At 38.8% G+C, this 22,756-nt stretch overlaps 2 protein-coding genes across 2 annotated transcripts; one reads left to right on the forward strand and one right to left on the reverse strand.

Annotated features, from left to right (window-relative positions):
* Nucleotides 1-5,107: 5,107 nt before the first annotated feature.
* Nucleotides 5,108-16,459, forward strand: EXOSC9 (exosome component 9). The gene is made up of 12 exons (XM_060105616.1): nt 5,108-5,261; nt 5,596-5,690; nt 6,428-6,547; nt 6,664-6,766; nt 7,691-7,828; nt 9,683-9,765; nt 11,019-11,151; nt 12,081-12,169; nt 12,825-12,971; nt 13,924-14,105; nt 15,665-15,743; nt 15,961-16,459. Exons 1-12 carry the CDS (start codon nt 5,196-5,198, stop codon nt 16,043-16,045), a joined length of 1,320 nt encoding a protein of 439 aa, XP_059961599.1. The 5' UTR covers nt 5,108-5,195; the 3' UTR covers nt 16,046-16,459.
* On the reverse strand, nt 15,740-22,606 carry CCNA2 (cyclin A2). The gene is made up of 8 exons (XM_060105630.1): nt 22,099-22,606; nt 21,065-21,308; nt 19,712-19,824; nt 19,291-19,514; nt 18,255-18,462; nt 17,725-17,838; nt 17,158-17,291; nt 15,740-16,804 (listed from the first exon to the last, which is right to left on the reverse strand). Exons 1-8 carry the CDS (start codon nt 22,309-22,311, stop codon nt 16,756-16,758), a joined length of 1,299 nt encoding a protein of 432 aa, XP_059961613.1. The 5' UTR covers nt 22,312-22,606; the 3' UTR covers nt 15,740-16,755.
* Nucleotides 22,607-22,756: the final 150 nt, after the last annotated feature.

A 22,756-nucleotide genomic window follows, 5' to 3' on the forward strand; every position in this document is an offset into this window, starting at 1 on the left:
TATCTTACAGTTCTAGAGGTCAGAAGTCTAAAATGTGTCCCTAAGGCTACGTTCGTTTTGGAGGCTCTAGGGGAGAATCCATTTTCTTGCATGTTCCAGGTTCTAGTGGCTGCCCATATTCCTTGGTTTGCAGGCCCTCCTCAATCTTCAAAGCCAGAAGTATAGCAACTTCTCTCCTCATTGACCCCTGCTTCTGTTGTCTCTCCCTTGCCCACATCCCTCTTATAAGCACCCTTGTGATTACACTGGGCCCACCTAGATAATCTCCTCATCTTGAAATGCCCAATTTATCACAACTGCAAAATAACTTTTGCCTTACAAGGTAACATATTTACAGGTTCCTGGAATTAGGACAAGGGCTTCTTTGGGGCAGGGGTGTAGGGGGGGCACTATTCCCATAATAGTTATTTGAGTTACGAGTTTAGCCCACAATAATATATTCTACCTTTATTATTTTATTTTATTATTTCTAATTCTATTTCAGATATGATTTTGATTGTAGAAACCTAATTGGCACAGAACTTCTGGTTTGTATTTATTGTTTAGACACCAAACCACATAATTTCCTACAGATTCTTATCAATGAGTATGAATCTTCTTTTTGTAGTGAAAATAGATCAAAGGAATTCAGTCACATGCCTGAGACAGAGCCATATGCATAATTTTCTTTGTGTCCAGGATTACCCACATACTACAACAATCAGTATGCAGCAGAAATCAACATGTCCCCTGCTTCTCTTCCCCCTTATTTTGTTATATTTATGATAAGTTGAAGACTGATAATTTTTTATTCCTCTCAACATATAGAAAAGCTTAATAGGAGAGATCATATATAGATTCCTGAGCATAGTGACTGATAAGAATGAAAGGGGAAGCTCTTTCAACTATTCAGTGGAAACTAGAGCCGAACTCGATAAGCTAAGGGTTTTCATTTATTACACGAATGAAAAAATATGGAAGCAAAATATACACTACATCTGAGTTATTAGTACTTAGTTGTTGTTGTCTTAGTCCATTCAGGCTGCTATAATCAAAATACTGCAGACTGGGTGGCTCATAAACAACAGAAATTCATTTTTCAGAGTTCTGGAGGCTGGAAGCCTGAGATCAGGGTGCCAGCGTGGTTGGGTGATGGCTCTCCTTCAAGTCACAGACTTCTTTTAGTATCCTCATGTGGTAGAAGGGGCCAGGGAGCTCTGTGGGATCTTTTTTATAGGGGCACTAATCCCATTCAGGAGGGCTCCACTCTCAGCTCCCAAAGGCTCCAACCTTCAACCACCATCAACTTTGGGGGTTAAGATTTCAACATATGAATCTGGGGAGACACAAACATTCAGACCACAGCATTTGTCAATGCATAAAATCTTTTCAGATATTGACTATGTGGTTTCCAGATTCAGTCTTGAAAAACAACAACAAATGTCTCTGATAAAATGTTTGAATGCCAAAATTCCTCTAAATAAATAGTTAAATGTGTCAGAACATGAAAATGAAAATGTAAGTTTTTTTTCTTAACTCTTTCTGATCATAAAAGCTATTCATATGCCTTACAGAAGATTTGGGAAATTTATAAAGAAAAAAACTACAAAAAGAAAAAAATTTTCCCAGAATCCCACTATCCAGAAATAATCATCTTAACATTTTGCATTATTTCTTTCCAGGATAATTTCTGGAAAACCAATTTCTATATAGACAAATTGCATGGCAGACATATTATATAGTAAATAAAATGTAAGCTTCCATTTGTTTATTTAGTGATCTGCCCATTAATTTCTTTCAACAGATGTGCTGTGAAATAGGTCATTCATCCACTTATTCACAAGGTACTCTACAACATGGCTCTTCACAGACTTTTTTTTTTTTTTTTTGGCTGTACCGCAAGGAATGTGGGATCTTAGTTCCCTGACCAGGGATCAAACCCATGTCCCCTGTAGTAGAAGCGTGGAGTCTTAACCACTGGACCGTCAGGGAAGTCCCTCTTCATAAACTTCTAATAGAAGTTTATTTAGTCAGTATTCTTTTGGACACACTTACCAAAAGACCAACTCAAATGTATTGGCTCATCAACTGGGAAGTCCAAGAATTTGGTGCAAGCTGTTTTTATGTAAAGGATCTACTTCTCTCTTATTTCTCAGTTCTGTCTGACTTCATCTTCAAACAGGTTCTCTCCATGTGGTGGCAAGATGGCCCCACATAGTTCTAGACTTTCATGGTCCTTAATGTTTATAATCCTAGAGAAGGAAAGACCTACTCTCTCCCAGAGTTCACATGTCAAGACTGATGGAGGAACTTTTTTGGTCCTACCTGGGTCAACAGTCAATGAGAAGACAGGGATGGGATTCCACAATTAGCAGGGCCTGATCACAGCCATGCCTGGTATTAACACTAACAACAGAATCACATAGGGTCAGGAAAGAGCATGTCTCCAAGAAATAGAAGGGTGCTGGTCAGACAAAGCAACAGATGTCCAATAAAGAGGAGAGAAGATCTATACTCAAATATCTTGTTGAAAACCAGGTTATATTTAGACAGATCATCTAGGTCAATATACTACTCAAACTTATTCTTTTTAAAGAGCAGAATGCACATTTTCTGAACCTCTTCTCAAATTTCAAAAAAAAAATCCCCTGTAAGCATGAAACAAATGTCCCTTGCACCCAAGTTTCAAAATTTTCTTACTAAAAACAAGGCTATGAAGTAAATATATTTTATGATGGTATGTAGATGTGAGTGGAAATGGATTATACACCTTTGGATTAACTCCAATAAAAGGCAAATGCTGTAGTGCTAAAATTACAATAATATAATAGTAAAAGTAGGAAGGAATGGTGGAAATTGTATACAAGTGGAAGGTGAGCGGGACAAGGTAATCAAGCAGCAATCTCAGAACAGCAATCAGACATGGCGTATTTGGACAGTTTCATGGGAAGCCTTGCCAAATCAGAAGCAGAAGAAAACCAACAATTTGAATAGCTATTATGTCCAAAACATGGTGTTGGATGCTTTCCTTCAGACCGTTTAACACAAAGTAATTATTTCCAACCTAAATACACAGAAGCCGAAGCTCAGGATTATTTAATTCACCTACAGTCCATTTGATCTGAAGTTTATCTGAAGCTAAAGTCCATTTTTTTTCCACCACCATTTTTTTCCTGTCTCTCAGGAAAGGACAGACTATTTCAACAAAGTCCTGTTTCCTTTCTGATGGGAAAGAGAAATTATCAAAAGTCCACTAAAATAACCCAAAGATTTAAATGATAAAATTAACAGCCAGGAGTTCTGTTGCGAAACTATACTATAAACATGAATTGTGTTGTTTAAGAACTTAAACGGCCTATACCTTGTAATCCCCTTGTCCCTTTTGAAAATCAATCGGCAGTCTGAGCATGTGGATATAGGGTCTGTCCACTTCCCTCCTTCTTCACGATTCCTGTCTCTGGACCATGTCAGACTCATCCAACCTCAGTCTTGGCTCATGTGGCTCCTTCTGCATGAAAGACTTTTCCTCTCCTGCAGATGATATTCTGGCTGATCCTTCTCATCGTGAAGGATTTACTTAACTCTAATGGCAACTCTACAAAGTGACCTCTTCCTGCAACTAGCCCGATTAAAATAGTCTCCACATTCTCGAATATTGATAGTATTTAGCAGGTGAAATTGAAGCGAGATGCAGCCTGCGTGGGAATTACATTGCCTATCACTGAAGCAAATGCAACAAAATAATATGTGAACACCGAACTAGTGCCTGACTCCAAGCCAGGCATTGTTCTAAGCATTTTACATGTACTAACTCATTTTTATCTCTCATAATAGATTTATCATTGCTATTTTGCAGATGAGTAAAGTGAAGCATATAGGTTTCATTGGCCAAGGTCACAGAACAAGTAAAGGGCAGAGTCAGAATTTGAGCCTGGGTAGTTTGAAGTTAGTTCCTGCTTTTAACTACAGAGGGTCCTGCACGTATAACAGTTCCCTTTTCAATTTTTCAGTGGCTTGAAAGCGATATGCATTCAGTAGAAAACATACTTCGAATTCTGAATTTTGATCTTTTCCCGGGGCTATTTATATGCAGTACGATACTCTCTCTTCATGCTGTACAGTGGTAGCAACCACAGCTCCCAGTTAGCCACCTGGTAAACAACCGGTACACTTACAACCATTCTGTACCCATACAACTATTCTGCTCTTCACTTTCAGTACAATATCCAGTAAATTACACAAGACGGTCAACACTTTATAATAAAAATAGGCTTTGTGTTAGATGACTTTGCCCAATTAGATGACTTTGCCCAACTGTTGGCTAATGTAAGTGTTCTGAGCAAGTTTAAGGTAGGTTGGGCTAAGCCATGATGTTCCCAGGTTAGGTGTAGTAATGTATTTTCCACTTGCATGGCTTTAACTGGACATAACCCTACGGTAAGTGGAGGAAGATCTTTACTACCTGATTCTGCCTCTCCCAAAGAGCCGAGTGACTGGTAGCACGAACACACTAAAGTTCCTCTACGCCTATAAAAATAAGCTTATCGCCTTAAAATAACTGGAGAGACTGTAAGAAATAAACAACAAATTTTGTTTCAGCCAGCGGTAGGTATAACACCATTACAAATTGCTAATACTATCAATTCTTGTCAATTTTTCAAGTCCTCCGAGGTTTCACCGTCAGCCCGTAAAAATACCCCAGCTCACCATCTCAACTTTCTTCTCTCCTCTCCGCTCCACTTACGCCGGCTCATTCCAGTGTTTTTCCAATGAATCTGCTGAAACTCTGCTTTTACAGGTTTTTACTGGCTAAATCTCAACTTCTTCATCTGTAAAATAGCAATAATACCTGTCTAGCCTACTCCGCTAGAACTGAGGATAGAGTGAAGTGTGAGAGCGCTCAACTGACATTAATTTCTATCACTGGTGGTTGTTTCGGGGTCCTTTTCTCCGCTACACTTTATAATAAAACAAACAGAACTTTCCGTTCAGAATTTCTCCTCCTTTTGCTTCTCCAGCCAGCTCCGGCTGGTCCAACTTTGTTTTGAGCCTGCGCACTAGCGGTGGTCTCTCAGCCTTAGCTTTTCCAACTTCAGCTGCCGAGCTTTGATGACGTCAATCTCCTGCGCCGAGGTACGAGCAGGGTGCGCGTGAAGAGGTGCAGGGTGTCTTCTCCCGACGCATTCCAGTACCTGTGCGTCCCCTGACCCGACAGTATGAAGGAGACGCCACTCTCAAACTGCGAGCGCCGCTTTCTACTCCGCGCCATCGAAGAGAAAAAGGTAAACCGGGAATTTGGCGCTGCGTGAGCGCTCGGGTAGCGCGGCGGCCCGCAGCCTTCCGGCCTGGGCACACAGACCTAGCTCTCGCAGGCCCCGGGAGCCCCGGGGTGAGCGGCCGGTGGGTTCCCCCAAGGCCCCAATATTTATTTGGCTCCGGTGGGTTCTTTCCAAGGCTCAGGTCACCCCAGCGACTGTCAGTGCTCGGGCACCTAGTTTCCACTCTCCTACGTGGAGTGGTTAGGATCACACTTAGCTCCAAGTGCTTAGCCCAAGGACTGCCTAGCACAGAGTAATAAATATTTGTATTAGGAATAAAGGAATGTTGTGCTTACAGCGGCTGGATGGCAGACAAACCTATGATTATAGGAACATCAAGATCTCATTTGGAACAGATTATGGGTGCTGCATTGTGGAACTTGGAAAAACAAGGTAACAAAGTATTCAAATTAGGTATAAGCTCAATAGGGAGAAATTTAAAAGAACTTGATTGACTCAGTTTACAAAGCAGATAAGTCTGGGCAATACTTTGTTTAGCTGCCCAAAATAAGTATTTCTTTAATGCAAGACTTTGGTTTTATAGTCACACTTTACATTTTTAATCATGAATATATTTTCCGTCACATGAGTATCACATAGTTCTTTCTGATCCCTGTGAATCATATATACAGCCAGCAGTGATTGCACTGAATTTGTTCCTTGCATTTGTTGTCATTAAGTAGGGCCTACTTTCCTCCTTTTCCTGAGTGACATGAGAATTAGATTTTTAATATTCATTTGGAAGTTCTGAGGATATTGGTCAGATAATGTTGGTGAACCATGCCATAAGAAAACTCTTAGGACGTCTCAAGTTTGCATGCCATCTTGTATCACTAAATATTTGTTTTAGAAAAGAGAAGAAATGGTCATTGACTCTTAAAAATCTGTGGAATAGTAAATATTGTAATGATATTTTTTTCCCTGTCATCTTTTTGGTTATGCCAATATGTGTTTTATTTCTGTATGTATTCTACTACTATACTTTGTAGGTAACTTCAACCTTTAATGATATATCATACTGAACATGTTATTACTCAACGTAGTGTAAGACTGAAAATTTTTAGATTTCCTTTTTTTTTAATTGGAAAGGAAATACATTTAATTAACAGATTTGTACTTTATCTTTGCAGAGTTCTTGGACAGGTTTCCTGTGAACTTGTTTCTCCAAAACTCAATAGGGCAACAGAAGGTATTCTTTTTTTTAACCTTGAACTCTCTCAGATGGCTGCCCCAGCTTTTGAACCTGGCAGGTATTTAAATCTTTTTCTTAAGCTGCTTTAGCCAGAGAAGAGCCTAACAGGGGTGAGCTATTGTTTTACTGCCTGGTGTTATATTTCATGACATTAGCCCATTCCTGTTTTCATAGGCAGTCAGATCTCTTGGTGAAGTTGAATCGCCTCTTGGAAAGATGTCTAAGAAATTCGAAGTGTATAGACACTGAATCTCTCTGTGTTGTTGCTGGTGAAAAGGTGGGGAATATGCCCAAAATTCTTAATCTTGGGATGAGTATTGTTGATTCGTGGATCCCTGTATCTATACTTTCATTCTCAGAGCTTCAATTAATTCAGTTTTATTCTAGTTCACTTCACTTCACATATTCCTGAGTGCTACCCATAGAACTTTGTGTCATATCTCTTTGGAGGGACAAAAAAATTGGTGAAAATAGCAACTTGGATTTGTATACAAATTTCTTATTCAAAGAACTTGTGGTTTTTCACATACTTTCATTTATTTTCTTATGTTATTTAAGTGAGTTGATAGAAGCAGGTAATGTTTTCCTTTTTTATGGATGAAGAGCTAAAGAACTGATTAAATCCTTCATTTGGAGAGGTTTATTGACTTACACAGGGCTGCATAGTGAGTCATTGGTAGTCCGACATTGGAAATATTACTCTCAATATATTGTGCTATTTGATGATATTAGAACTTTATTCTTGATTAGAGTATTTTAACCATCTTTTTGACTCCAGAGAAGTCACTTGGCCTTTCCACATTCTATACTTGAATATAATACTATTTGCATTACTTGTAAGGTTATCATAAATATTGTCAAGTAAAACCTAAGAGTTTGAGGTTTTTAAGTTAGGAGACACAATAAAAATATCATTAGGCTTGGAGTTAGGGGAATCTTAGTACTAAATGTAGAGTGGTTCTGTTTATTTACAGTATATATTTTACTGTTGTCAAATGACTCATAAAAAGGTAAACTATTGGTATTTCAGGTGTTGGTCTGGCTTGACATTTTTCTAAATGTATTTTTATTGATACAATAGAAGGAGTAACTGCATGTTTTAACAGCAAGAGAAAAATTTGCACATAGTGTTACCTTTCCTTATAAATAACCTCTGGTTGTGACTATTTAGGATTTATTTTTGTTTTGAATTCACATTCAGGTTTGGCAAATACGCGTGGACCTACATTTGTTAAATCATGATGGAAACATTATTGATGCTGCCAGCATTGCTGCAATTGTAGCCTTATGTCACTTCCGAAGGCCTGATGTCTCTGTCCAAGGAGATGAAGTAACACTGGTAAGCTTCCATGATGTGAGCCAGGCTCCTTCTTATGAATGATTGAATATCCTTGCTGTGCAGACAGCTTGTTTCTAATGAAGTCTTATTGTACATGGCAATTAAGTATGTTCTAAAATTTGTTCACAAGGCAAAAAATATGGTCACAGTTACCTTTGAAATCTCTTAAATCTCCTGTATTAAAGTTTTGTCAGTGAATGCTTACCCTATCCTGGTTTTTTTAGAATAGAACTAGATTACTTCTTTGGATTGAGCATTAGATTAAGTGGTTGGTTTATGCTTAGGGGGCATGTGTGAAAAATCATAATTCTCAGTATTTTCACAGTGAGATGCTTGTTCTTACTGTGTGGCAAAAACCCATCAGAAACACCTGGGAAGACTTAAAACATATTGCTAGTCTCCATCCTCAGAGTAGAATGGGGATAGGATGTATGAGTTTGTACTTCTGACAGAGTTCCCAGGTGATACTGGTAGTGCTGGTATAAGGACCACCTTTTGAAAACTATGGACCTATACTATTTACATTGTCCTTTCTTTTGTGCAGAGTATGTCAATTTCAATTTATATAAATTACATGCTAGAATAATGAAAGTGCACTGTGGTGATAATTTGATTCCTGAAGTTATAAAAGGAAGCATCAGATGCCCAAATTCTCTAAGATGTCATTCATGATGATGTTTTTAGGAATTAGACTGGAGCAGACTCTTGAAAGACTTAGAGGTGTAGACAAAGTTTTATTAACAATAGAGACATGTTTAGAGAGGGGAGGTGGTATATGGAAGTAAAAAAGAAAATATAGAGTGATGAGTAGACAAAAAAGACATTGATTAAAAAATACTGTAGAGATATTGCTGGTGGTAAAGTGTTACAGCCATGTTGGAAGAGTTTGGCAGTTTCTTAAAAAGTTAAGTGTAAACTTATACAGCCTAGCAATTCTATATCTAAGAATGTACTCAAGGAGAATGAAAGTATACATTCACTCAAATACTTCTATGTGAATGTTCATAGCAGCAGCATTCATTACAGCCAAAAACTGAAAATTAGCCAAATGTTCGTCAACTAGTGAATGGAAAAACAAAGTGTGGTGTATCCACGCAGTGGAATACTATTCAGCAGTAAAAAGGACCAAGCTACCGGTGTGATGTGTACTTCAAGGTGGATGAAACATGCTGAGTTGAAAGGAGGCAGATGCAAAAGACTGAAAATTGTTTGATTCCACTTACATGGAATGTCCAGAAAAGGCAGATTTATAGAGATAAAGTATTGATAGATCAGTGGTTGCTTTGGGCTGGGACTGGGAGTGATAATCAACTGCAAACACACTTAAGGGAATTTGGCGGAGTAATGAGAGTTTTGTTTGTTTGTTTGCGGTACGCAGGCCTCTCACTGTTGTGGCCTCTCCCGTTGCAGAGCACAGGCTCCAGACGCGCAGGCTCAGTGGCCACGGCTCACGGGCCGTGGGATCTTCCCGGACCGGGGCACAAACCCGAGTCCCCTGCATCGGCAGGCCGACTCTCAACCACTGCGCCACCAGTGAAGCCCAATGAGAATGTTTTAAAAACTGAATTGTGGTGATAGTTACTTCACTATATATTTACTAAAAAGTGAATTATTTACTAACAGTGGATTTTATGTTATGTAAATTATACCTCAATAAAGCTTTTTGACAAATACATAAAGTTTTAAGGAAGATGAATGGCAAAGTCAAACAGGTAGTTGCAAAAGAAGTTATTTAGGTACTCACTGAAGATTAAAGGGATTTCATTTTTTATTTTAATATTTGATGTACAAGATTATTTTTTGTACGTTTATAAGTTAGTGATTGTAATTATTGAAACTTTTATTTTCAAACAGTATACACTTGAAGAACGTGATCCTGTACCATTGAGCATCCACCACATGCCCATTTGTGTCAGTTTTGCCTTCTTCCAGCAAGGGTAAGTCTCGTCCTTGTCATGGCTGAAATTATAAATGCAGCTAGGAACTTTCTTGTTCCATTCAAATGTGCCGTAGGCAAACGAACAAACCCCTTGTTTAATATTAGAGCACCTTATAGTTATTTTCTTTCTTTCTTAAGAGCATTACTTGACAAATGCTCAGAACTAAGAGCTTTCTCAGTAGAAGTGACAAATTCTCCTTTAATGAAGAGACTTCACATTTTTCTTTTCATGGCATACTTATACGTTTATGAGTTTACCACAGCATGGTAGTGTATCTTTCCTAGAGGTGTACAGATGTTAGGCTCTAATTTTGGAAAGTAGGCTGAGAATGACTGTGGATTAATGGAAGAGGACTTTGGAATATATTTGAGGAGCATATTATATGGAATAGTTGTAGGATAGGCGCAGGTTACAAGGCGGAAACGTTCACAGATGAGAAAAAAAAATCGTTTTCCTTCAGCTCTCCAGCAGTTTCTTCACAACCCACTGCTAATTCCTCCTACTACAGAAAACCTGGAATCTTAGGTCCATGTAAGGCGCCTTTAAATGAAAGCTTGAGCCTTAAATCTCTTTAGAAACAAAGAGATGTATAAATATTTTAGCAATTTTATGACTAAGAACTAGCGAAAAGCTTTCATCTTTCAGTCACTGTAGTATAGAAGTTTATTAGAGGGAAATAGACCAGCACTGTCCTGTAGAATTATGACATGAGCCATATATGTAATTTTAGTAGCCACATTAAAAGGGTAAAAAGAAACAGGTAAAATTAATTTTGATATTTTATCTTATTTGATATATCTAAAATATTTTAATATATAATCAATATCTTAAAAATTATTCCTGAGATATTTCACATTCTTTTATTTCTACTAAGTCTTTGAAATCGAGTATTTTATACTAATAGTACATCTTAGTTTGGACTAGCCACATTTCAAGGGCTCAGTAACCACATGTGATTAGAGGCTAACATTGGACAGTGTGGAAATAGGCAGTAATTTTTTGTAACGAGCCATTAGCAGAACCTGGAAGAATTTCAGAGTACAGGATATTAGGGAAACTTTAAAATTAACCAAATTAATGTTATAATAATTCTGTTGTCTCTTTTCAGATTAAAGTGACTCAAATTCATAGGCTCAGACCTACACTGTGTTGACCTTATTATAATGCTATCTTTTAAAAATATCCATTAGCTTAAAATTGACAAGCACTCAGCTTCAGATATGTTCATGTCCGTTTAACATTCATTTCAGAACATACTTATTGGTGGATCCCAATGAACGAGAAGAACGTGTAATGGATGGCTTGCTGGTGATTGCCATGAATAAGCATCGAGAGATTTGTACCATCCAATCCAGTGGTGGGATAATGCTGCTAAAAGATCAAGTCAGTGCTTTGATTTGATTAATGTTCCATTAAAAATAGGTCTGTTCTTTTTTTTTTTTTTTTTTTTTTCATTTTTGGATTATTTATTCTTATCAGGATGCTAGAGGTAACTTGAACCTGTTTGGTTATTCCTTTTTTTTTTTTTTTTTTTTATTTTACAAATTTAATCAGTTATACATATACATATGTTCCCATATCCCCTCCCTTTTGCATCTCCCTCCCACCCTCCCTATCCCACCCCTCCAGGCGGTCACAAAGAACCGAGCTGATCTCCCTGTGCTATGCGGCTGCTTCCCACTAGCTATCTACCTTACGTTTGGTAGTGTATATATGTCCATGTCGCTCTTTCACTTTGTCACAGCTTACCCTTCCCCCTCCCCATATCCTCAAGTCCATGCTCTAGTAGGTCTGTGTCTTTATTCCTGTCTTACCCCTATGTTCTTCATGACATTTTTTTTTCTTAAATTCCATATATATGTGTCAGCATACAGTATTTGTCTTTCTCTTTCTGACTTACTTCACTCTGTATGACAGACTCTAGGTCCATCCACCTCATTACAAATAGCTCTGTTCTTTTTAGAAACTTTTTCTTGTTTTTAAACTAAAATCCTGATACAGCTTTCCGGGGGACACTGTGCAGCCCTGTCTTGAACAGAGCTATGGATCACTGACAGAAAGGAAGTTAGTGTATCTGTGACCTCTTGAGTGGTATCTTCTACATTGTCATAGAAAAGTTTTGGGGTCAGTTCCCTTAACATTTAAAAATAGCTCTCACATCTTGCCTTAATTTGTGTTTACACTGTATTATTTTCATATTTAAAAAAGCTTAAATTGCAAAGGTAGAAAAACTAATCTCATGTTTTTAGTTTTGTTAGAGAAAGCTACTTGATTTGTTGTCTTTAAATAACAGAGTTCACTTTTATAAATAGGTTTTGAGATGTAGTAAAATAGCTGGTGTGAAGGTAGCAGAAATTACAGAGCTAATACAGAAAGCTTTGGAGAACGACCAGAAAGTTAGGTAAGTTTGATTTTTTTAGAACTGAATGGTCTTGTTATAGATTTTTCTGTTGAGGATTTTTCTCGCACAAGCATGACTATACAGTTTTTACACTCAGTCTTTCCCTATCTGTTCATCTCAGTTGAATATACTAAATGTTTTTTGAAAGTTGATTGAACTATTTATTGTATTCCAGTTTACACATAATCTGTATTAAAAAGCCACATGATATTTTTTGTTTAAAAAGTTAACATTTTCTTAGGAAAAAAAGAATCCAGTAGCTCATGTTAACAGAAAGAATACAAACTGGGGTTGATTCCCATCTCTTCTTACTGTGTGACATTAAGCAACAGCTATATCTCAGCACTTTAGTGTCTTCTGTAATATGGGAAGTTAATGCCTACCTGGTGGGGCTGGTTTGAGGATTGGAGAATAATATGCTTTAAGTACATAACACATGCTTGGCACATGGTTTAATAAATGGTTAATTATAGTCACTTTTTATTATCTCACTTGATAGGCATAGTAAATTGGTGGGGTTAAGTTAGTCAAATAGTTTCTCATCCAATTTCTGATCTATCAAAAGGATAAAATAGTTAACTTTTTTTCCTTTCCTGTCTTCTCTCCCATCTCTCATTCCCCCTTCCCTCCCAATTCCCCAAAAAAACCCACACAGGAAAGAAGGTGGAAAGTTTGGCTTTGCAGAATCTATAGCAAATCAAAGGATCACAGCATTTAGAATGGAAAAGGCCCCTATTGATACCTCCGATGTAGAGGAGAAAGCAGAAGAAATCATTTCTGAAGCTGAACCTCCTTCAGAAGTGTATCTTTACTGGGTGTTTTTGGTAAAAACAAGATTCATAACACTTTGGGCATTATTAGGGCTCTGTGAAGCGTGTGCATATGGAAATTGGTTTTCTGAAACACCGTACTTTGTTAGAAAAAAACATTTAAGATATAAGACAAGATAGTGATGAGTCATATTAAGTTGATGGTGTAACATCTACCTTCTCTTCAGCTATCCTACCAAAACCAGAAAATTCTCTTAAGAACCAATTTACAGCATTTCATTTTCCTTTGGAAAATTGTTCTCTAATCTCACTGGCATGGTCAGACACTATACATTATTACACCTTGTTCTTATTTTTTTTAATAAATTTATTTACTCATGTATTTATTTTTGGCTGCGTTGGGTCTTCGTTGCTGCATGTGGGCTTTCTCTGGTTGTGGCGAGCAGGGGCTACTCTCCGTTGTGGTGCACGGGCTTCTCGTCGCGGTGGCTTCTCTTGATGCAGAGCACGGGCTCTAGGCGCTCGGGCTTCAGTAGCTGTGGCTCGCGGGCTCTAGAGCGCAGGCTCAGCAGTTGTGGCGCACGGGCTTAGTTGCTCCACGGCATGTGGGATCTTCCCGGACCAGGGCTCGAACCCATGTCCCCCTGCATTGGCAGGTGGATTCTTAACCACTGCGCCACCAGGGAAGTCCCCACGTTGTTCTTGAAGTTCATTCATTCACCAGATTTATTACTGCAACTAAAATGTTCAGAGCAAGTGTGTCTCTTGATATTTCTCACCCATTGTGTCCATAAAATCTTAACCTGAGTTATACACTATTCTTCACTGTTCAGCCATCCATAGTATAGCTATTAGTAAATTTTTTCCTAATAATTTGAGGCACACTTCAATCAATCTTAAAGGAAGAAAACTTTCATTCTAATCATTTTCAGCACTGCATCAAATAGCAGTATTTTTGTTATTCAGTTTTCTTAACTTGCTAAGTGTTTCGAAACCTGTGCTGTGGACTCCTGGAACCGCCCAAATTGGAGAGGGAATAGAAAACTCCTGGGGTGATCTTGAAGACTCTGAGAAGGAAGAGGAAGATGAAGGTGGCAGTGATGAAGCTATTATTCTTGATAGTATAAAAATGGACACGGGAGAAGTCTCTAATACTGGAAGCCAAGGTATGTGATACTTTATGGCTATATGTAATATGTATATATATATCTCCCTATTTTAGGAATCTTATTTTTATATTAGTTTTTTAGAGGGGCTAAATATTTTGTAATTTAAATTTCAACTAAACTGTTGAGGCTAACTGCAAGAATATGCTTATCTTTGAGGAATAGTGGTATTCTTTGGTATGTGAAGGGAGTGGCATTTTTTATTTTAAAGGGTTTTTTTTTGTCTGTTTTTGTATCTTATCCGGACCAGTTTTAAGGGGATGAGTTTCTTAAAATCTCATTCCTGTGTGCTATTTTTTTTTTGTATAGTTTCTAGACTCAAACATAAAAAGGCAGTATCATAACATATATTACAGTAGTGCCATCCACAGAACTTTCTGCAGTGTTAGAAACGTTCTGTCTCTACACTGTCCAGCATAGTAGCCACTAGCCACATGTAGCTACTGAGCAGTGAAATGTGGCTTGTGTGAAGAATTCTAAATTTTAATAAATCAAACAAGGAAGGATCTAGGAAGTAGGTTGGTAGAGAACTAAAGGATGCAGCTATTAAATCTGGCTGAGAAAATAGTGAAGGTGATAATGTTTCGGTGTGTAATGCACATACCTGCCTGCCTTAAAGGAAGATTATTGCCTGTAAATATTACTGAGAACCTGCTGGGGTTTTTTGTAAGGCAAAAAAAAAAAAAAAAAATCCCCATTAATTGGGACCCTTATTCAGCTTCCCCAGTGGTCACTTCTATTTAGTATTATTCTTCCAGACCTCGTTCCATGTATTTACTATATATTTACACCAACATAAGCTGCTTAAACACAGGGACTATTTATTGATAAATGTTACTTTTTTTTTTAAACTCCATATGCCTTTATATATTTGTGAAATTTTTCTAATAAGGAGAAAGTAATTGAAAACTGTTTAAATATAAAGAATTAATGTAGTAAGTTTCATGGGGAAAATGGGCAAAAGAACAGAAAGACGTTTCTGTTCTTTTGCCCATTTTTTGTTTCTGTTTCTATTTGGATTTGCATTCTTAAATAAAAATGGCCAGAAACACATTGGCAAGGGTGTATAGGAAAATGGGTTAATATACTATTCTTAGAGTGTAAATTGAAACGTTTCTGGAGGGATCTGGCAAAAATGTCTTTCGGAAGGTATATGCCTTTTGACCCAGTAATTCTGCTTCTAGGTATTTTTCCCTTTAGTGTTGTTTGTAATAGGGATAAATTTAAAATCTAGATCTTCAAAATTAACAAATTCAAAGAGTAGCACAAGGAATTCAGTTGGCATATTGACTTGTTTCCAAATTGGTTCTATAAGACGCTCTGTGTGTGTGTATAGTGTGTGTGTGTGTGTACATATATACACACACACACACACACACATGTATGTAGAATTATCCCCCTCACTTTAATTCTATTAAAGAAGCAAACATAAGGTTTTTTAGAGTTCCAAGGAATAACCTCAGGGAAGAACCAATAGTAGATCTGTAAGCCTCCACCCAAAATGCTGCTTGGGCTCTCTATCTGAAACTTATATTCCTTTCTTAACATTTTCTTAAAAGATGCCCCTATAGTGCTCTCAGACAGTGAAGAAGAAGAAATGATCATTTTAGAGCCAGATAAGAATCCGAAGAAAATAAGGTAACAAATTTCTGGTTTATTTCAAATGTATACATATACTCAAGACTTTTTAGAAGCTTGCTCTCTGGGTTTCTTCAACCTGAGATTTATAGAATTAGGTCTGTAAAACTGCTTGGATGCCTTTCAAGGTTACAGTATTCTTCTGTCATAGGTGGCAAAAGTAAGCTCCTAGTACTAATAAATACTGTTAAAACTTGTTAATTTACTTTGTTCACAGAACACAGACCATCAGTGCAACACAAGTAAAAGCACCAAGTAAAAAGCCAGTGAAAAAGAGAAAAAAGAAGAGAGCTGCTAATTAAAGTTCACATAGTTGTATATTTGTGTATATAACTATTAAAAAGGTATTTATTCAGTGCTAACAACCTTGGGTATTATTCACAAACCCATTATAGAATCTAGTTCTTTACATTATTTTTACATTATGCTTTAAAATAAACGTCTGGAGAACTCTTTAAAACAGGTTTTAAATAACTGTCACTTTGGTTAGGTCAAGTGTAGTAAAAGTTGATGAATGAAAAAGCATTTTCATAGTGTGTACAAAGACCTGAAAGAGTCTTCTTACATTATGACCAAGTCAGACAGTTGGCCCCGTTCCTTAGGGAGGTGAATGTCATCACCTGTGTGTTGGAAGGAGAAGCCTTCCCAGTCCCCATGCTTTAATAAACAAAATTAATTTTTCTGAGTGACATTCTGAAGTCAAATTTTTACCTCAAATTAAATTTGACTTACAAACCAAATTTTCCAAATCAATTTATTTCTTATTATCCTGACAGCTGGCATCATTAATACTTTAACAAAAACCACTTAAAAATAGCCAAATATCTAAGGTAGTTACATGTACAAAAGATATACAAATTAAAACCTTTAAAAAGTAATAGATACCATAATTTGTACTTGACCATAACTTCTGTATTCAGAAATGATTGTAAAATTAAAACCTAAGATAAAATCTGTACACCATATACTTTGAGTGATTTACATCCTAGAAAACAAAGGCAGTCTTTCACTGTTACACATTTAGTGTCTCTGGTGGGTTGAGGTGAGAAACACCATGATACCTGTAAGCAGGGAAAAAAAAATCCATTTTTAGTAAACATTTATTGGGTGAAACATTATAGAATGAAACTTATACTAGGAACTCACAAATGCTGTTTCTGTCTACTTGAATTAATGGTTATAAAACCATAGTCTGCTCCCCAGCACTTGCATGCATGCCCCCCATTCCTCTCCCCTCTTCTCCCTCAAATACAGGACAGAAGCTCAAAACACAGCTGCTAAGAGAACAGTTGCTTAAGGAGGCTGTGCCTGATTTGTGAATCCCTTAAATAAAGTTAAAATGTCAAGGATCTCTGAACCATACGATAGCCTGGAAAAGCAAGCTTCTTTGGTATCTACTGCTGTTAATTCTTACTTTGAGTTTTTGTACTTTTCTCTTATTGACTGTTGTGCATGCCGCGGAGCTCTGAGGTAGGTCTGGTGAAGGTCCATGAGACAAGGCTTTAGAGTTTCCAGCGTATATCCAGTCTTTTGTACTAATGATTCAGGCTGCAGGAGGGAGGACAGAACCACTGGGTTTTGTTTTTAGTAACAGACACTGAATACAAGTTAGTAGTTGGCATTAAGCTTGAGTTTTGTTAAACTTCAGTCCTAACACCTCCAACTAACATCTTCCAGTTTTCTCAAGCTCTTTCGCTAACTTCGATCAATTTTTACTATTTTCCTTGCCAATAGCAAGTCTTATGGCCTGAATTCTTCAAGCACACCTTTCAAGTCCAAGCATTAATAGTAACCAAACTTTCTACCTAACAGATGCTATTAAACAGGTAAGACAAAATGCTTTCAACAGTGTAGGTGGTTGAATAGCTCTTCCAGTTCAGTACATCTAGACAACTGTCAGTTGTATAGGACAGTTACTTAACCTATCTGGCACAAGCATTTACAGCACAAGGTGGATGTGTGAGGACATCATCATACATACCCAGCTTTGTCCCGTGACAGTGTAGAGTGCTAAATGAAAGGCTGCTGCGGCGATAACTGATGGCAAATACTTTAGATATGGGTCAGCATCTATCAAACTTAACTCTCCCAAAAACTGGAATGAAAAAATAAATATACTTTATGATAAGAGTTCTGGAATTCAAAACTCAAATCCTTACCTTCTGACCGAATATTTTGTTATCTTTAAGACTGGCTCTGTAGCAACCATCGCCACATCTTTAAATATATTCACTATCATTTTGCTTCATTCTCATCCTGTATTTTTCCTCCTTTAATAGCTTTAAAAACAACTCTTCTGGCTACCATTTACCAAGACTTCATCCTCATACCACTATTCCTAGTGCTTTCTCCATTTATGTTTTCTTTTGCCAATGATAGGCTTTCTTTCATACTGCAGCACTAACCTGTCCCCAGAATACTAAATCCCTTGACCAAGGCTGTATAATGAAACTAGAGCTTCCCCCAATTGTGACTGTAGAATCTTCATTCAACAAAATGAAAAGAACTTACCATTGCTAAACTTTCAACTTTGCAGTTTGCAGACTGCTGGTGCAGAAAGTACTGGGTAAGAAACTGATTTATTGTTGGTGCAGCTAAGTCAAAAGCAAGGACTTTCAAAACTAGGTGCTCCATTCTCAGAACTTGTTTCTTGGTATAAGTGTCATCTGTAATGTATACAAACTCTGCTACTTCTGGGGGGTATATTTCTTCAAACTTTCTACAATGAAAGAAGTTTTAAGTAATCAGTCCTTTTATAAGAAAAGCAAGCTTGTTTATCCCAACTTGAAATCCTTTAAGCAGAATAAATGGGACGAATCCAAAACCAGCTGCCTGTTTCCACAGATACTTGACCATTTCTAGCCAAGACTAGGTAAATGCTAATTAAAAGCCCCAAATATTTCTCCCACTTCAGTTAAAGGAAATAAGTGAGAGACTGACTTCCCAAGATGGGAATAATGCCAGAGTTCACCAAGTAACTGAAAATGTAGGAAATTTCCTTAGAAAAATAATTTACATTTTAGTTGTCATGTCTTAATGGAGAAAACATAAGATTTTGCCTATATACCAGAAAGTACTTTAAAGTGGAAGGAACCACCTTGTAACCTAGTCCTGGTGTATTAAAATGTCGCCAGTCTGTAGGTTCATTCAAGGTGCCCTGAAATCCAGATCTAGGAAAATTAATGTCCTAAATTTAAAGTTTCATCCACTCCACCATCCCTAAAGTAGTCGCTGACTCCCTGCCTTGTATAGTATGTTAAAATGTCACACTTTAGGGGTGTCCCTGGTGGCGCAGTGGTTGAGAGTCCGCCTGCCGATGTAGGGGACACGGGTTTGTGCCCCGGTCCGGGAAGATCCCACATGCCGCGCAGCGGCTGGGCCCGTGAGCCATGGCTGCTGAGCCTGCGCTCAGCAACGGGAGAGGCCACAGCAGTGAGAGGCCCGCGTACCACAAAAAAAATGTCACACTTTAAAAAATCACAATTTCTTCCCTACACAGAAAGATACTACTAATCACTTTTAACCCAACAAACCAAGTTGTACTCACGAGGCTAACAGCATAGCAGCAGTGCCCACAAGCTGAAGTTTTCCTCTCAACACAGACATCGATGAAAGAAACCTATCAATGTAGTTCACAGCCAAATGCAGGGTCTCATTCTGTAGTTTATATTCTTCTCCTACTTCAACTAACCAGTCCACGAGGATAGCCCTCATACTGTTAGTAATGTCTGGCTGTTTCTTCATGTAACCCACTTTAGGCTTACACTTAACCTGTTGAGAAGGTTACTTAGTATAGTGTTAAAACTGCAGTTAGATTATTCTACCATTAACAGATGCTGCCTATATGCTAGAAACTTAAGTAGAGCATTAGAGTAATTCACTGGCAGTTAAAAAACTTAAAAACATCCTCAATTTCCTTTCACCACAGTGAACAAATAGTGTACAAAGTAGATTCAGAGAGCCTTTACCTCCATTTCCCTAAGGTATGTGTGAATGTCCTCATGGTAGTCTGGTACTTCATTAACACTCACTGGCTTTTCATCTTCCAATACAATTGACATATCCATAGTATGTGGTGACTCTGGGAGAATTCAAAAGTACAGTGAAGTTCACTTTTCATTTTTGACTTAATTTAAGAGCTAAAAGTGATTGCTGTTTTAAGGAGTCCCAAACTACCAATGTGTTGATTTCATCCAACTAAAAAGAGCTTGTTATGAAAAAGTACATAGAAGATTTAACTCTGATTTTAGTACCTATGTCCACTTAGTTTTGGAATGATTTTAATTAACAAGAAAAAGTACTGACAAACCATTAACAGGAAAATGAGTTAGAGGAGCAGGTATTATGTTGAAGTATCTTCATCTCCCATGACAGGAGTACACTGGTTTTGCTAGGACAAAGTTAAGATCCACGTTTGGAGATATCTAGGATTTGTCATAAGAGAGTTTGCAGACCCCTAAGTCTAACATTCAAAGCACAATCCAGGCAATAACTAGAAGTAGGGCTAACAAGTGTGCTAAAGAGAAACTCAGATTTCTTATGGGCAGTTCAAACACATTAACACTAAAATCAACAGGTGATTCTTTTTTGGTAAATTTAAATTATCTTTGAAGGCAAAAAATATCATCCATTCTTTTTACTTCAAGGTTTGAGTTTAAAATTTGTTGCAGATTTTAAATAAAAATACACCAATTATTTTATTTCCATAGGACTTCACTGCTACCCCTCTCATCCATAGAACTAAAGCTGAGATTGAATTTAGTGAGCTGTCCAGTGACTAGATAGCCTGATGGTAAAGAAGCAGCACAAAGAGTTGTCTATAGCAGCTACTCTGACCCACAGGAGGACAATGTCCCTCTCTGGTATCAGACAATCACTCAGACTGATTTTACAGAAACAAAGTTTTAAAGGTGGAAGAGGTGTTGGCTATCTCAGTATTTAAAGCTGCATTCTCAAATAGCACTCTATTTGAGAATGGTATGTACAAAGTGAGTCTTAATACAACTGAAATATATTCTCCCAGTCAAGCAAACATTTCCAGGGTCAGATTAAAATAAGTCTGAGATCTAATGAAATTGATGTAATTAGCAGTGTACCAGAAGGAGCACGGGATTAGGATCCTTTTGTAGGTCACTAGGTCTTGGATTAGCTGTGAGGCCTGAGATAAGTCACACCCTTTCTAAGCTTGTTACATTAAACCTAACTCATAATGTAGTTAAGGATCAGGTAAGATAATGTTTTGAAAAGCAAAATTTCATTAATCCAGTCTATTCAGTAATTATGATTACATTGATCTGATATAAATTTTCTTTAAAACTTACCAAAACTACCATCCATTGGGTAATCAAGAGGTACCAGTGGTTTTCTTGGTCCTGGTAAAGTAACAGCTGAATTAAAAGCCAAGACATCTTCACTTTCTGGTTTTTTAGATTCAACTGGCCTCTTTTGAGTCTCTGCTTCTGCTTCATCCACATGAATGGTAAATGCAGGCTGTTGACTGTTTGCTTTCCAGGGAGGAACGGTGACATGCTCATCATTTATAGGAAGATCCTTAAGAGGTGCAACCTAAAAAATAAATAACTGGCTTTGAGCCTATTAAGTGGAATTTTGTTCTGCTTTCATCCCCTTATACTGCATTTACTCCCAATTACTCTAACAGGAAAATTAAACTTTAGGGGGGAAGATCCAGACAAGGAAACTTGAGTAGTCAGTCGGAGAAAGAAGGGATGTTCCAATTTGTCACAGGCATTCCTGCAAGGGTTTTAGAGTCACACTAAGTGGAATTGGGCAAAACTAATCAAGGCCACGAGATGGGTGGAGTGGCAGGCCGAAAAATGCCAAATTTAGGAGAGATGGCAAAAAAGTGGTTTACCTCTTTCGCCCCAGGGTGGAGCAACAGAGCAAATTCGGTAAGATGGCGGAATTGACCAAAAGCGAAGTATTTTTTATACCCTTTCCTAAAGCAGAGGTAATCTCTTAACCATATGGGGAGGATGAAGGAAGTCCGAGCAGTGCCTGGGGCTTAAAAGCAGAGAGAAAGGCGTGGAGGCGGGCAAAGACCATACGCAGGTTGTAGGGCTTGGTTCGACTTCGTTATCTATAGAAAAATACTCCCAATGGAGGAGAGCGGACAGGCAGCACAAACGCAGAGTGCTGGCAGGGAGAGTAATGGGAGAAACTAATGGGAGTAATGTGGCATCCTACACTCCAGAAAACCAGGGATCAAGGGACTCCAGATCCTGGCTTCCCGCGAAAAGGCCAGGGGATGCTTTCTCGCCACTCTCCTCTGCCGGCTAAACCCATGCAAAAACTCCCGCTCGGCCCACCCTCCTGCAGATACGGCTCACTGCTTTACCCGTCGGGTCTTAGGCCTCTGCTGCGGCGCTGGTACCCGCGAGTTCCCGGCCTTCAGTACCGCCAGCCCAGCGCGGGTCCGGGACTGCTGGGTGGGCGCCGCCTTCTCGGGGTTGATGTTCTCCTGGTCCTCCTGGAGCGCCGTCTGCTGCAATGTTAACAGCGCCGAGCCTGCCTCGCGGGCCGCAGGCCCGGGCGCGGAGCTGCCCAACATCACTGCTCCCGGGGGCGCGGCGGGATCAGCCTGCGGCGCCAAGCAGCGTGCACTGCGTCCCGCCGACCAGCCTAGGTGCACTCCAGCCGTACCCGCCCGCCGCAGCTCGGGCCAGCCTACCCACCCGCTGGCCCGCTCGAGATCGTGTAGGACCGAGGAGGTTGTGAAAGGCGGAGGCAGGCACTGCCGGGCGTGGAGGGCCAAGGACGCCCCCGAAATGAAGCAAGCAGCCCGCCGGAGCGGCGGCTGTTCATGCAGTTCAAGTATCCCGCGACTATTGAAATGGACCAATGAAAAGAGCCGAGGCCCGTGACGTCACTCTGAGCGACGCGGTCGCAGGCGAGTGAAGGCGGCTGCGAAGGCAACCGAGCAGGGGCGGAGCGGGGCGAAGAGATGTCGAACGGCGGCAGGAGGAAGTACGCGCGCCCGGCGGGGAGGCGGGGCC

This window comes from Mesoplodon densirostris, chromosome 1 (assembly GCF_025265405.1).
Source record: "Mesoplodon densirostris isolate mMesDen1 chromosome 1, mMesDen1 primary haplotype, whole genome shotgun sequence".
Taxonomy (NCBI): Eukaryota; Metazoa; Chordata; class Mammalia; order Artiodactyla; family Ziphiidae; genus Mesoplodon; species Mesoplodon densirostris.

Bases quoted from the DNA above. Each gene is read 5' to 3' on its own strand.
- EXOSC9 (XM_060105616.1), top strand. From the start codon at position 5,196: ATGAAGGAGACGCCACTCTCAAACTGCGAGCGCCGCTTTCTACTCCGC. The intron at 12,170-12,824 runs GTAAGTTTGATT...AAACCCACACAG, and splicing joins GAGAACGACCAGAAAGTTAG to GAAAGAAGGTGGAAAGTTTG. The intron at 14,106-15,664 runs GTATGTGATACT...TTTTCTTAAAAG, and splicing joins CTCTAATACTGGAAGCCAAG to ATGCCCCTATAGTGCTCTCA.
- CCNA2 (XM_060105630.1), bottom strand. From the start codon at position 22,311: ATGTTGGGCAGCTCCGCGCCCGGGCCTGCGGCCCGCGAGGCAGGCTCG. The intron at 19,825-21,064 runs GTAAGTTTTAAA...GAATTCTCCCAG, and splicing joins CCCAATGGATGGTAGTTTTG to AGTCACCACATACTATGGAT. The intron at 17,839-18,254 runs GTAAGTTCTTTT...TTTTCATTCCAG, and splicing joins AAGTTGAAAGTTTAGCAATG to TTTTTGGGAGAGTTAAGTTT.